Genomic DNA, 15,366 nt, shown 5'->3' with positions numbered 1-15,366 from the left:
CATAAATTTGAGAGGGAGCAGGCCCCAGCTGGAGGCCTCTGCATCGGCGACTGGAGGAAGGAATTCCTGGCTGACACTCCCTCACACACGGGTCCTTTCTCACTGTCCAGTCAGACTGGAAATGCAAGACAGGGTTCTAATCCTGTCTTGTCCTTGAAAAAACATTAAGATTTCGGACTCTACCTACAATTACCAGGCAGGAAAGGACCATGGAACCCTGAGGTCCTGAATGTCCAGTTTTGCCCAGGAAGACAGACAAAGACAGCTGTAAGGCTGGCAGCTTTCCCCAGCTCTTCACACACAGTTCCAGCTCCTTCAGCAGTCAGTTCCCCTCACCAGCTGTTCAGGGAGCAAGGAGGCTACCCAGCGGGCGACAGCTGCAAAGAGCCATTCCAGCTTCTCTCTCCCACATCCCCAGCTAGACCGGCTCATGCCACATTCCAACAGCCACCACCCTCAGGAGGAAGGGGAATAAAATAAGGAAGAAGCATCTGGTCCTGACACTCGGGCTCAGAGAGGAAAGCCTCCCTTATGACCCAGGGCAGAAATGACAGATTACAATTGGTGGTCACCGAATCTGACATTCAGGGGACAACTTACTTGGGCAGATGAGGGCTTCCTTGGCTGTGATGCTCTTGTTACAGGCATAGCACATAGTCATGCCCGAAACTGAGATGGTAGTGAAGAGGTGCCCGTTGGTATAACGGGCATCCTTGGCTTCCTTCATCTTCTCCTTTTCCCGGGTCTGTGGAAGGGGTCAGAGAAACAGGAGGTAAAGCTGGATGGCGTCAGGGTGCCTGGGGTCCAGACACAGGTTGAGGGCAGAGGCAGGGGAGAAACACCTGCTTGCTGAGCTGGAAAGACAATTCTCAACATAGCCTGCAACAGGGTGTCAGGGGTGGCTGCCTAGAAGTGAGCAGGCCTGGGGACAGCCAGTTGCAAAGGGCTTCTGGCCCCCTGACCTACCTGGCCCCTGCGGCTGGGCTGCCTCCTATTGCCACTCATCTCCCTGGTTCTCAGATCTCTCTGCGTCCTCACTCCACCTCCCAGCCTAGCTCTGCTCGCCCCCGGGCTGCTGTACGCTCTTCTCTGTGCTGGGGGGGGGGGGGCGGGGGGAAGATGCGCAAAGAGGAGGGAAGAGCAGGCAAAGCAGAGGGTGCCAGCTCACCAGCGCTTTCCAATCTATGGGAGTTAGCTCCTCTCATAACCATGACAACCAGTGTTAGAGCCGCTGTCTCATGGCAGTCACAGTGTGGGGGGGGGGGGGGGAGGATGGGAGGGCAGGTGTTCCCCCTAGTAACAATGGCTAAAGGGCAGAACACCTCAAAGGCTACCCCCAACTTAGAGGTCAGGATCCCCAGCCTCTCTAACTCTTCCACCCACACTCAGCCAAAGCCTCTATCTGGAAGGCACCATGTCTTCCACTAACCTCTAAGTAATTCCACTAACCTCTAAGTAAGAGGAGCCTTGTTCTGACCTCAGGTCAGTCTTCCTGTCTGATTCCTTTAAGGAAGGAAATCAGCCAGCAAACCGGGATGTATGTTCCAGTGGAAAAGCTCCCTCACAAACTAACTTATTCCTCTGATGTTCCCCTTCAGAGACAAAACCTGTGGACGCTCCAGATTGTTCTTTACCCAACTGGTCCTGGTCCCCCACAGCCTTTCTGCCATCTACTCCGTCCTTCAGTCTGGGTCTCCATGGAGATGGGACACACTCCATGTATGTCCCTTCTCATCCTTTCCTCTGCAAGCTTTCTCCCAGCTTCTGCAAGTCTTTTTTCTTGACCTCTTTTCAGTTCCTCCTTAAGCCTGAGCTTCCGAAACAGTGGGGGAAGGTGAGATGGTGAGGACATAACTCTTCCTCACCTCTTCTAGGACCTTCCTCAGCTGTCACAAAGGTCTCTGAATTTCCCCGCCATTCTTTTTCTTTTTCTGTGAAGGTCCTGGGGCTTGAACTCAAAGGCCTGAGCTTTTTTGCTCAAGGCTAGCACTCTACCCCATGAGCTACAGCTCCACTTCCAGATTCTTAGCGGTTAAGCGGAGAATCTCAGAGTACTTCGGAGCTGGTTTCATACTGTGATTCTCAGATCTCAGCCTAGTGTAAGTAGCTAAGATTACAAGCATGAGTCACGGGCCTCCCTTCCTTCCCTCCTTCCCTCTACTCTTAAAGGAAGGACATAAAGCAATTCTAGAAGAAGACCACTTTCTTCAAGGTAGCCCTGCCTCTCAGAAATCAAGAACTGCACCCAGCTGGGTGCTGCTGGCTTACACCAGCTACTATTGGCTACTCAGGAGGCTGAGATCTGAGGATCAAAGTTTGAAGCCAGGCTTGGCAGGAAACTAGTGATACTCTCATCTCCAATGAACCACCTGAAAACCGGAAGTGGAGCTGTGGCTCAAAATGATGGAGTGATAGCTGTCAGAGAAAAAAAAAGCTCAAGAATAGGGGCTGGGGATATGGCCTAGTGGCAAGAGTGCTTGCCTCGTGTACATGAGGCCCTGGGTTCAATTCCCCAGCACCACATACAGAAAACGGCCAGAAGTGGCGCTGTGGCTCAAGTGGCAGAGTGCTAGCCTTGAGCAAAAAAGAAGCCAGGGACAGTGCTCAGGCCCTGAGTCCAAGCCCCAGAACTGGCAAAAAAACAAACAAACAAAAAAGCTCAAGAATAATGCCTAAGCCCTGAGTTCAAGCCCCATGACCAACAACAACAAGAAAAGAAGAAGAGGAAGAGGAGGAAGAGGAGAAAAGATCTGAGGGTGAGGGTCTGAGTCCCAGTGGGACTCAGAATTATAGCTCAGGGAGGCCACAGCTCCAAGCCTGGCTCGGGGCAGTTACACTAGCACTTAGGAGGTGGGGGAGGGGAGAGCACAGGCCTGTGGCCCAAGGGTAGAAAAGGGAAGTGTGCAGGGTGTGAGTCAACAACACAGGGGCCAAAGGGCACTGGGCTGCAGTACCCCAGGTTTCAGGGCATCCTGTATCTTAGGCCTCAGGGGGTCCTGGTACCCAAGGTCCTTTCTCCAGCCCCTCCCTGCCTTAGCTTGGAGTGGCCAGTGGATGTGTGACAGTGAGCAGAGCTCAGAGGCTGGCAGGTCTTTCCGTTATCTTTATTCTCTTCATGCGCCCTCCCTACCCCCACATGTTCTTTTTATCCTTCTTGTTCCCTCTCTCGCATCTCCCAGTTTTCTCTCCATGTCCTCTCTTCTGAGCCCAGGCTCTCCCTCCTCTGCACCTCCACCTCTGCCTTCCTTTTCTCGGCCGGCTTTGCTTCGGCTTCTGCTTCTTCCTCCACAGCAGCGAGGCCCTCCCTCTCCTTTTCCCTGCACCTCCTCCTCCCCTCTTAGGCCTTGCTCAGGAGCTGAGCTGCCAGTTTCTAGAACTCGGTCTAGCCTCTTGATACTGCAGCCCCTCTTTTTCTCCACTGGAACCTAACATACCTGAATCACCAGGAACGTCATTAGTCTAATCTCTATCTACCTTGTGCCAAAGGATAGGTCTTTAAGTCAATTTAATGTCTTTAGATCAAATTCACCTTGTAGGACCTCAAAGATCAAGTCCAAAGAGCTGTCCACACTACCCTTCTCCCGCCCTCCCCTAGGACGCAATGAGCAATTATGACAGCTGATGGCAAAGAAGCAAGCAGATAAACGTGAAAATAGCCGTACAACTCAAACATGCCTGGGAGGATCACTCCAGAAGGGAGTGATTGCCAGGATGCTGCCACCAGAGCCCTTTTTCCACACACATGGGGCCCGGGGCCCTCTGGCCTCAGCCTTGGCCTCTCATTCCCTGAGGGTAGGAGACCTCCACCCCCCAAAATTCCCAGGCCAGTTCTGACAGGAGCAGCAAAGAACAGCTAGAGAAGTGGTCTCCAGTAACCCCTGCCCTTTGGCACAGAAGTAGCTTATAACCCAGGCCCTCAGGGCCCTGCCTCCTCCACCTCCCAACACTCACCCTCTCGCCAAGTGACCCCCTCTCTAGGTGGGCCAGCAGCGGGCAGCAGCCACAGCAGCAGCACATCCCAGCACGGGCACTGCCCAGCAGCAAGCAGCCCTGGCACTGCCTAGCACGATTGTCCCAGAGTTGGCCTGTGCCCGCCCCAGGGCTTGGGCTACTGGGGATGGAACACAGGGCCTGCTTACCAGGGGTGCCTGCTCGAAGATGGAGTGATGAGCCTGGTTTGGTTCTTTGTCCTACTCTCTTCTAGGTAGTTCATTTTATTTGGTGGTGCCAGTCCTGGGGCTTAAACTCAGGGCCTAGGCACTGTCCCCGAGTTTTTTTGCTCAAGGCTAGCATGCTACCACTTAAGCCACAGCTCCAGGTTAACTGGAGGTAAGAGTCTTACGGACTTTCCTGCCCTGGTGGGTTTTGAACTGTGAACTTCATATTTCAGCCTCCTTGAGTAGCTAAGATTACAGGCATGAGCCACCAGTGCTCAGCCTCTTCTACGGTTTTGTTGTTGTTGTTTTTAAATCACACTGGTTTCTATTTAGCTAGAAAGACAGTCCTTAACTTCCATGCCCCAATCTAACCAATCAGAAAAGGCCAAATACAGAAGATATGGTGATGCATATCTAATCCCAGCTACTTAGAAGGCTAAGGCAGGAGGATGCTAAATTCAAGGCCAGCTTGGTAGACTTTGTCTCAAAATAAAACTTAAGAAAGAGCTGGGGGGAGGGGGCTGGGAATATGACCTAGTGGCAAGAGCCCTTGCCTCCTATACATGAAGCCCTCGGTTCGATTCTCCAGCACCACATATATAGAAAACGGCCAGAAGTGGCACTGTGGCTCATGTGGTAGAGTGCTAGCCTTGAGCAAAAAGAAGCCAGGGACAGTGCTCAGGCTCTGAGTCCAAGCCCCAGGACTTGCAAAAAAAAAAAAAAGAAAAAGAAAGAAAGAGAGAAAGAGCTGGGGATGTAGCTTAGTGGTGGAGTGTTTGCCTAACAGGCACAGGTCCTGAATTCAATCCCAGTACACACACACACACACACACACACACACACACACACACACACACAGCCAGACGCTAGTGGCTCACATCTACACCTATAATCCTAGCTACATGGATTCTGAGATTGGGAAGATCATGGATTCAGGCCAGCCCAGGTACACACGGGAGAAGGCTTCCTAACCAATAGCTGGGTGTTGTAGAAAGTGCTCATCTACATGGGAGGCTGAAGTTGGGAGGACTGTGGTTCCGGGCCAGATGGAACAGAAAAGTTCTTAAGAATTCATCTTAATGGTCTCAATCAAAGAAGCTGAGTATGGTGGTGATGTGCCTGTGATCCCAGGGAAGTACAAAATAGATAGATCGCTGTCTAGACACAACCTTGACAAAAGCAAAACCCTATCTCAAAATAACCAGTATTTTAAAAAAGGGCTGAAGGGCTCTAAGTGAAAAAGCAAGTGACAGCACGAGGGAGGTCCTGAGTTCAAGTCCCAGGACCAAAAGCAAAAAAGGGTTGGAGGCATGGCTCAGTGGGAGGGCACCTGCCTAGTAAGCATGAGGTCTTGAGTTCAAAGGCCCATCACTTCACAGTCCACAACCTCCCCCATGCTCAGAGGCTCTTCCTGCGAGGTCCAATTGTCTGCTGTCCAGCATGTATGGTCACTGTGCCTCTTCGTTACAAGCCTTGTGATAAGTCTTTCCTGTTCCCTGCCTTTATCTATGCCACTATTGCATCATGGAGCAGTGAATAAAGACTACAAACCCACCTGCATCCTAGCACAATGCCTCACATACAACAAGCACTCAATACATGTCCTGAAGTCAAAGAAAGAAAGTAAAGACACGGGATATCTCAGCAGCACCCATTCCTTATGGGAGCCTCAGAGCTTTTAAACTTCCTCTCCTGTCACTCCTTTTCTCCCTCCTCCTAAAGCGTTCCCAGTTCTTCACTCTTATTTCCTTTGAGCTTAGACCATAAGGGTTTCCCTTGGAGGACAGAAGACTGACCTAAACCACCCTTCTGCTCTATACCAGATCTTCGTCATTGTGGGGAAAGAGCAGCAGGCCATTAGCTGACTGCTGACAGGTTAAAAGGTTCCCCCCCCCCTTCTCTCCACCTTGTTTTCCAGACTGAGAGAGGAAAAACAGTGACACCCATGAAGGACAAGACATGTCAAAGCCTGAACTTCATCTCCTGTGCTCCCCAGTGGGCTGCAGAGCCTGGCAGAGCCACCCAGGTGAGTCAGGGTCTCTCCTAACTACAGGGTCCTTGACAGGCCTCCTGAGTCACTTGTGGCTCAGCTGTGGGTAGCAAGGGTGCAGGGTCACTGGCACTGAGTCATAGAGAATGAATGAGCTATAGGGCTGGGAAATGAAGAGGGAAAGGGCTCCTGACAATGAAACTTGAAAGAAGACCTAGGATGGTCCTGGCCAGGCCCTGCTCCTTTAGGAGTTTCCAAGGACAAGACGAAGGCAGTGGGCTGAGAGAGGGTGGCCAAATGGAAGAGAAACAAACACCAAAGCCAGAAAACTATCACAGAACACACTCAATGCTTGGTAAATGCATGAAGAGAAGACACTGGTCTTTGGGGGTGGGCACATGGGTAAAGGAGAAGAGGGAATAAAATCAGACTAGACACTCAGAGATTCAGGCACTGTGGACTCCAGTCTGCCCAAACCCAGATGGCCACACCTGTCCAGCCCTTGGCTGGAGCAGAAAGAGAAGGAGGGAGAAAGATGCAAACAGACAAGCATTTGTGCAAGTGAACAATAGCTGTGCCAGGACTCCCTGCCCTCCTGGCACAAGGCAAGCTGGCTGAGTTAGGAGGGGGCAGCTGCTGCCTGCAGCCCTCCTCCCACCCTCTCCCCAAGGAGACACAAACAAACCCAGAAGGGTCCAGCCAGCTTCTCTCAGCCTTCTCTACCAGCTCCAGAAATTCTGACCAATGCACTTACTCAGCTCCTACAGGATACTTCAAACCAGAGGCGGAAGCTAAGAATGGAGCCACTTCCTCATATCCAGAGAGCATAAGCCCCCCCCCCCTACTTTGGTGACTAGGGTTTCAAGCTCGAGTAATCCAGAGTATCAGCAGACAGACAGACACATCCTAACATGCAGGTAACGTGCACATATGGGGTTCACATTCAGATAATGTCCCCTCCCTGATCCAAGATCAAAGCTTCAGAGCCCGTGGGACTGAGATCAGACCCCTCTTTAACTCCTATGGTTGCCCCCAGCAGGTCTTTCTGTAGGCAGTCCCCCGGTGACTTCCCTAAGCCTTGGGCTCCCTTCTCCATTCTGCTTCCTTCTCCTTCCCTCAGTTCTTTCCCTAAACTCCATGACCCCTAGAATCCTCTTCTTATGCCCACAAAAGCTTCATCCTCCAGGGCAAACTGTCAGCCCTCTCTACTCCCTCCTGGCTCCTCTCCGCTACTCTTGGCCTTGCACACAAAGCCAACCACCTCTCCAGTGCTCAGAACAAAGGCCCGATCTCGCTCTTCCGTCTCCACTCCACCTGCCCAGCATACACTCCAATGCTACCGGCCTGGAGATTCCAAGCACCCTCTGTGCCCCTGGCCTCCAGTCATCCCTGGATCTCTGACCCTTTGTTCTGAAGGACAGGAAGAAAAGGAGGAAAGAACAAGGAGACTAAAAGACAGAAAGGGGACCGATGGGCTTTGGGATCTGAGGAGGTAGAGAGCAGAGCAGAGAGAAATGAGGGGGTGAGTAACTGAAGACAGTCTGGAAGACTAGAAATGGAGTGAAAAGAAAAAGGAAGTATGAAAGATCCTATAAGGTGTGAAGGAAAAAGGGACAGGTTATACTTAAATTCCTCCTTCTATGAGGCGAGAACCAGAGAGGGATTGGGGTACCTAACACCAGCCCTGACCCCCCACACACACACAGGTAGCAGGGGAAACCATCTTCCTCAAATAGTCTCATTTCTAGTGGGCCCCTTCCACTCTCCACCACAGTATAAAAAGAAAGGAGACAGCTGGTGCGCTTGGGGGAGGGGGAAGAGGGGATCCAGGGTTTGTTGGCTAAGAACCAACCTCCAACCTCCCCCCTTCTGTAACCACAGCCTTCCGGAGGTGGCCCTCCCCTTCCGACCAGCCCAAACTGACAACCGCCCTCCGGTGGCCTCCATGCCCTCTCAGATCCACCCACCCAGGCCCCCAGATGGGGTCCCCAGCACCCCCCCACACTCCATGGCCAGCCAGGGTAGAGAGAAGAGCCGTGCATGTGGATCCCTGTTCCTCCACTACTAAAAAAAGAAAGGAAAAGATAAACGGGGCATGAGAATCCAGGAATATGGCCTACCAACTCTGCCATTAATAGAGAAAAAGACCCCAGGATTTGCCCTGTGAGAACCTCTGACTACACCCTCTCACCAGGTCTGCCCCCTCACCAGCTCCCCCATGGCTTTCCTTTTTAGGGTGGAACCAAATTTCCGTGGTTTCAAAAAGCCTCCCCACCTCCCCCTTGGCGCTGCTCCAAGGTCTCAGCTCAAACGGTTGAAAAAATAAACAGACCTTGGAAGCCGGGGCCTGGCCTGGCACAAGGCTGTGAACAGTGTCTGCCACCCCACTGTTCCACCACACTTCAGTCATTTCACCCTGGCCCTCTGTTTGTCTTAGGCATCATTCAAATCCCTGGTTGCTTTCCCTTAAAACCTGACTCCCTGACCCCAGCCCCCACCACAAACCCACCCCCACTTTGGGGAGGACCCTCTCCATTAAGCATCAGGACGTAGTAGCCTAGCAAGGAACCAAGAGGGAGATGAAAGAGTCGGCTTTTCATGTCCTGGAGGGGTCCAGAAAGGTTCCTGGCTTCCTTGCAGGAAGGTGACCCAGGCCAGGCTGGCCACTAAGCAGAGGCTGGACTCACAGGAAAAGCCAGAGGTTAACATGAAAGCAGCTCTGGGCCGGGCCCTGGCCTTTGAAAGAACAGGAGACAATGTGGGGCCCCTGAGGAGATGGGAAGTGCTCTGGTCCGCACCACCTAACCCTCAGCTCTCACTTATTCACCAGTCTGTTTCATCATTTCCTGGGGGCTGGGGTGTGGAGAGGTCTCGGAATTTGGGAGTGAGGCTGGGTACAAAGAAAGATAAAGGATACTTGCAGAGGAGTAGCCTAGAGGTCATGATGGTTGTGTGTGTGTGCCTGTGTCTGCCTGTTCGCCCAATCATACACATCCAGACTGGAGATGACAGGCAAGAGATGAGAAAATGAAAGCCCAAGGAGGTGGGAGTGGATCAGCCTAAGGGGTTCTGGTTGTTTCCGGCTGAGAAAACAAGGGTCCTGGAAGCCGGTGGGGCAGGTGGGGTGGGGTGGGGGGGGGGATAGGGGACCAGCCTGCGATCCAGACACAGGGGTGCTGAAGATGAGGGGCGGCGAAGGCACCAGCTACACAAAGACCTCGGCCCTCTTCACCTGAGGGTGGGGGGAGCCCAAGCTCCGGACCCCAGCCGCCAGCCTTCCCCGCGGGGAGGACGGCAGCACAGCTGGAAAGTCCATCGGCGGGGAGAGGAGGAGCTGACTTTTGTCTCGGAGGGGCGGTGGGAGGAAGCTGGGAAACCACCCCCTCCCGCCCCCTCCATGGGGTGGCGGGGACAAAGGGGGGGAAACGACCGAACCGGCGGCTGGGGGTAGGGGGTGGGGGTGGGGGGACCCCGCCAAAAGCAGCCCAGCAGGATCCGGGAGCAGAAAGGGGGATGCCGGGGACTTTCCATCGTGCCGACCCCCCCCCCACCCCACCCCAAACACACGCTCCCCACCCTCTTCCCGCTCGGTCCCTTACCCGAGCAACTTTCTCCCGAGCGGCTCGGAAGGCGCAGTCCCGCCGGATCGAGGCCCGCCGCACCCCAGGCCCGCCCTCTCGCGGGTCCCAGCCCGGACTCGGCGCGGCAGGGGCGGGAGCGAGGCGCGGGTCTGCGCCCCGGCTCCCCCGGCCCCCTCCCCACGCGCGCTCAGTCCCCACCCACCCGCCCCGTCCCGCCGCTCCGCCGCTCCGCCCGGCCCCGGCGCCCGGAAAGCGCTCGCGGAGCCTGGGGCGCGCGGCCCGCCGGGGCGCCCCGCCCGGGGGGACGGCGCGGAAGGCGCGGAGGGCGCGCGGACCCCGGCCCACCTTGCTCGCCAGCTCTCGGCTCCGGTCGATCCGCGCGCGGGTGAGGGATTCGATCCGAGACATAATCCTAGGTGGGCCGCCGGTGGGGGGGGGTGGGGGGACGGGAGGACGGGGGCGCTGACCCGGCGTCCGCGGCGGCGGCGGGGGGGAGGGAGGCGGGGGAGGGGTCCGCCCCGCACGCGGACAGGAAGTCTGACTCCCCGCGCCCGGCACCGAGCGAGCGAGCGAGCGAGCGCCAGTTCCTCAAACCCTTGTCTCCTCCCCCCCGCCGCCGAGCTCAGGAAGGGGGGGGAGGCGGGGCGGAGGGCGGGGGACCGGTGCCCGGGACGGGACGGGACGCCGGGCGTGTGGGGGCCGCCGGGGGTGGGGGGTGGGGGAGCGTGGGGAGAGATCGGGGGGTGTCCCCAGACGGGTGCCGGGGGGCCCCTCCGCGGGGCTTCCGCGCTTGCACCTGGGGGCGCCCTCTAGCCCCGGGCCGCCGCCGCTTCGCCATGCGTTTCCCTAAACCCCACTGGTGGTGCCCGGTCCCGCAGGCCCGGCTGGACTCGGGTTCTCCCCCTTCCCCTCCCCCTGCCCGCCGCCCCGGACCGAAGGGTACCATCTGCACCCCCGCTCCTCCCCGGGAACCTGGGGCCAGCCAGCACTGACAGACACGCCCCCACCCCCTCCCACGATTGGGGGCAGGGGGTAGCAGAGAGGGCAAAAAAAAAAAAAAAAAATGACAGCACTAGAAGCCCCCGGGCTTGCGTAGTTAGTTGTGAAGGAGAGGAAAAGTAAAACAATTGAGAGTATTCTTCCACAAGCCTCCCCCCCCACCCCACCCCACCCCAGGCCTTCTGGACCACACACTGCTCATCCTCCTCCTAGCTCCGCCTCCGCCAGCTACTACGGTGGATGAAGAAGGTGAGAACTGGCTATCTTTCCAGAGGCTAGGAAATTTAGCAAGTCCCACCATATGTCTAGCCCCAAGAACCAGAAGACCAGGAAGTAACCCTCTCAGGATCCAGCAAAGCGTATCATGGGTCTGTCTGTCTGAGGAGGAGGAGGAGGAGGAGGAGGAGGAGGGTGACGTGGAAGCATTCATCTTTCTGGACCTTTTGCCCCAACCTGGGCTGGAAAACTCTTCCTCCAAACTTAACTGTAATCACTGACATTGAAATTCATTTCATCCCCTGGGGCCTCCCGTTTCTCTGTCATATCAGAACTTTAGAACTTTAGACAGGGCATTTAAATTGCTGGTTTAGGGGAAGAAGGGAGGGAGAAAAGGCCCAGCCACCCAACTCAGATCTAACAGCTCCAGGCCCAGCTTTGGGCAGGTCCAAGCTGCAGGTTTCAAGCCCAACTCAGCACTCTTATAGGTGCCAATTTTAGCCTCTGCCTCTATTTTAGGCTCCACTGCCTCACCACTGGGTGAGCTGGTTGGGCTCCTCACCCCAGCACCAACCCCACACTGCTCCCCTGCCCCCCTCTCTTGCCTAGCAACTTTCTTCTCCTCCTGCACCCATTCTCCTGTTGATAATCCTTATATAGCAAAGGGCAGAAGAAAGGAGAGCGAACAAGCCATGCTCAGTCCATGCTGGATGATGGTTAGAAGCAGAAAGGACTTTCCCAGGTCAGGACTGGTTCCTTCAGGCTAGTACCTATGGGAAGGACCTCAGAACTCCCCCAAACTAGCCATCCTGAGGTTCCTGGCCCCAGAACTCCAGACTTACCTCCCCACAGTGGTCAGCCAAAGTTGAGGAATGTACTAAATTTAAAACCAGCCAGCAAGACACTGAGATTCTGGCCTCATGGTTCCACCCACTGGGGACCTAGAGACCTGGGTTAGACTGGGACCTCAGCTTTTCTCCCAGGCCTGGAGTGGAGGATGCTGAAAGCTGAGGACAGAATCTTAAAGAGCCAGACTCCTCCTGGGTATCTAATAAGCCAACTTGAATCCCAGACTCTGAGAGTCTTCAGTACTCAGTATAGATCTTTAAAGAAAAAAGGCTCCCAACGCAGTCTTCAGTCTGCTTTCCATCCCATGTGCTATTTGTTACCCTGAGCCTCACTCTGTGCCCCCTAAATAAGAGGAAGAGGCCAGCATCAATGGCTCATGCATGTAGTCTTAGCTACTCAGGAAGCTGGGATATAAAGGATCATGGTTTGAAGCTAGCCTGGGCAGGAAAGTCTGTGAGACTCTTATCTCCAGTTGATCACAGAAAAAGCCAGAATTGATGCTGTGGCTCAAGTGGTAGAGAGAGCACCCAAGCCCTGAGTTCAAGCCCTAGGACTGGCAAAAAAAAAAAAAGTGTGGGGAGAGGAAGGGGAAGTGGAAAACTGTTCTACCTTTAAATATTTAACCTGTATTTACTGAGCTAAGCCTGCAGCTGGACTCAGTTTTCATTCTTTGTGTCCTCTGAAGCAATGAATACTTTCTCTTGGGTGTCCCCCACTTTCCTAATCCCCTTTTTCATTCCAACTTTCATCACTTCTATCCAGTGATATTTTCCACATTTTCAAGAAATATTATTTAGGTATTATTTTAGGCTGATGGCCGTGAATTAAGCTACTTGATAGGTAGAGATCAGGAGAATCATACACACACAAAAGGCCAGAACGGTCAAACATTTAGCAAGCCCCCACGTCCAGCATTAAGCCTGGTATGGTGATGAGTATTTCACTACTATATGTGGTGTGACCCCACCTATGCAGGAGTCCCTAAATTAGTCGGTGGATCAAGGTCTGAGGCAGATTCCAGACAAAAATGACAAACCATATCTAAAGTATGAAAGGGTTAGAGGTGTGGCATAAGTGAGTGGTAGAGTGCCTGCCAAGCAAGCACAAAGCCCTGTGCTCAAAGCCATTATGGAAAAAAAGGGAGGGAGGGGGAGGAGAGAAAGGGAGAAAGAGACAGAAAGAAGTTAGATGCACAAAGCCAAAAATTTCCTCCAGAATCTGAAGTGGCCACCATCTTTAGTTTGTTTAGCTAGACAAAATGCATTCCTCTCATTTCAGTGCTAGAGAGGACGCCTCAGGGAAGGACTTAGTTGCCAGAGGCTTAGCCAGGAAAGGAACAAAGGGCCTACAGCTCGGTGCACCCAAACTGGACACTTCCCATTACAAGCCTGCCTTCCTTCTGATTCCTCTGCACCTTCTGCACTGTGGGAGGGGGCGTTTAGGTCGCAGAGGCTGATAGAAGGTGGCTGATCTGCTGAGTGACTGAGAGACGCAGAGGCCATGTAGAATGGAAGTCCCACCTCATATTCACTGTGAGATCTTAGATACATAACCCAGCCTCAAGTTTAGCTGGCCTGGGAAGTGGCAATTAAAAATACTTAACCTTTGCTGCCGTTGATACAAGAAAGTACCTGGCCAACTACAGTGCCAGTCAAGGAGGCAGAAATGAGCACACACACCCCCTCACTGCCTTCCTGCCTGAGTGGCCCTCCAGCCCCACCCTGATGTTGACCTGCTATGCCCCCTGGCCTGAAGTGGGCACAAGAGGAGGAAGAGGTACACGCATTCGTGAGGTAGGAGGGGGGCAAACAGGGCTGGCAAGAGAGAAATAGAGGAAGACAGGCCCAGAACAGGTTGCAGAAAGGCTGAGGGGGGCAATATCCTGACTTATTCTGCCTCTTTCCCGTTCTCTGTTTGAGCTCCAAAGCCTCTGCCCATGCTTTCCTTTCTCAGGTTACCTAAGCTCCTACCTGGCTGTTAAGGCCAAGGGTGAACAAATGCAGCCTGGTGGGAACGTGGATGGCTCCGGGCAGTACAAACACTTGCCTTAGCCCCACCAGAGGAAAAGAGGGGTTCTCTTGAGACTCTCCTACAGTTGAACTAACAGAGTCTGTGGGTAGGGAGAGCTTGAACCTGGAGAGCTCTGTTTTGTTTGCCAGAGATCCCTGCTCCTCCAAGGGACAGAATTCCTTTTTTTTTTTTTTTTTTTTTTTTTTTTGCCAGTCCTGGGCCTTGGACTCAGGGCCTGAGCACCGTCCCTGGCTTCTTTTTGCTCAAGGCTAGCACTCTGCCACTTGAGCCACAGAGCCACTTTCTGGCCTTTTCTATACATGGGTGCTGAGGAATCGAACCCAGGGCTTCATGTATACGAGGCAAGCACTCTTGCTACTAGGCCATATTCCCAGCCCCCAGACAGAATTCTTTTTGTCTCACCTGCCCAAGGGTCACCCTGTCACGTGGTTTTAAAAATTCCCCACCTGCTTTTCTGAAACATTCCAAGACACACCATGTCATGCCTCTCTCAGTCTCAAGTTATCCATGGCCTGTAGGAGAAGGTGCTAACAACAGACCTGCTTATCTCTCTACCTTCTTCCACCCACCCACAGGGCCCTGGCCTTGAGAAAAAAATCTTCTGCACTCTTACAAGTGAATAGGATGGTGTCTACTCTAAGGATTCTTCCCCATGCTCAGAGACCATCCACGGTTAGAAAATGTGTTTGGGTACCCAGGAGAGGGAAGGGAGGAGTAGTTTGTTCTGCTACTAAATAAAGTGGAAATGAAATGAATTTGGGCTGTAGTCAGAGCTCCTGAATTCAGCAGAGCTGAGGAAAGGAGAGCGGTGGGGCTTCATTTCCTGGGATCAGAACTCATAGGGCCACACAGGCACAGTGTGCTTGTGCTTCATAATCATAGACTTTCCTAGCTTCCATTCCACCTATGGTCTTATTTCAACTCTTTCAGCTGTAATACCCACCCATAAAATTATGAGTGTAAAAGCACTTTGCAAACTAATACTCTATGAAGAAGTTAAAAAGTATCGCTGTAATTATTATCATTATTCTGTCCAACAGGCAAGATTTCTGCCGCTCACCTCTTTTAACGAGGTGAGGTCTAAAGTGAGAGGAGGGCTCCTGAGGCTCTTGGCCCATTTCCTCTTGCAGCTGTTCACAGCTGGCTGAGCTGGAGGCGTTGGGGGGTGGGGGGCGTGGGAAGCAAAGAAAAGGTGATTTACTGAGACACAGAAGTTTGGAGAGAGGTAACCTGTCCTCTTAAAATTTGAGTCATCTCCCTGCTTCTCTAATAGGGAGAGTTGGGGAGGGGTGGCATGGAGAGATGGGAAAGAAGGGAAGCAGGAGGACAGCAGGTCTGGGCCTCCTGCTTCCCAGGCTAACTCCTACCTTGGTTTTGCCCGTCATGCTCAAGAGGAAGCTGAAGGTCCGCCGCAGGGAAGAGCCTGCCCAGACACCTGAGTCCCCTTCCAGCTGGCTACAGCTGCAGAGAGAAAAGGAAGTTGTGAGGGGATGGGAAAGACAGAGCTGGAAAAGAAGAAACAAGTACTCCCTGAGAAGCAGAG

General features: G+C 53.6%; 1 protein-coding gene across 10 annotated transcripts in view; it reads right to left on the bottom strand.

The window, feature by feature from the left end:
- Nucleotides 1-15,366, bottom strand: part of Arhgef2 (Rho/Rac guanine nucleotide exchange factor 2) — a 45,330-nt gene that overhangs the window by 16,039 nt on the left and 13,925 nt on the right. For 7 of the 10 annotated variants that reach the window (XM_048356440.1, XM_048356443.1, XM_048356442.1 and 4 more), the window contains 2 exons: nucleotides 15,191-15,284; nucleotides 601-745 (listed from right to left, as the gene is read on the bottom strand). In XM_048356440.1, coding sequence (XP_048212397.1) covers nucleotides 601-745; nucleotides 15,191-15,284 — 239 coding nt within the window. Of the gene's footprint in view, nucleotides 1-600; nucleotides 746-9,746; nucleotides 9,822-10,073; nucleotides 10,196-15,190; nucleotides 15,327-15,366 lie in introns of those variants that run through there. The other 3 variants (XM_048356450.1, XM_048356446.1, XM_048356449.1) reach the window with 3 other exon arrangements.

This window comes from Perognathus longimembris, chromosome 11 (assembly GCF_023159225.1).
Source record: "Perognathus longimembris pacificus isolate PPM17 chromosome 11, ASM2315922v1, whole genome shotgun sequence".
Classification (NCBI taxonomy): domain Eukaryota; kingdom Metazoa; phylum Chordata; class Mammalia; order Rodentia; family Heteromyidae; genus Perognathus; species Perognathus longimembris.
This window is presented reverse-complemented; position numbering and strand designations above follow the sequence as displayed.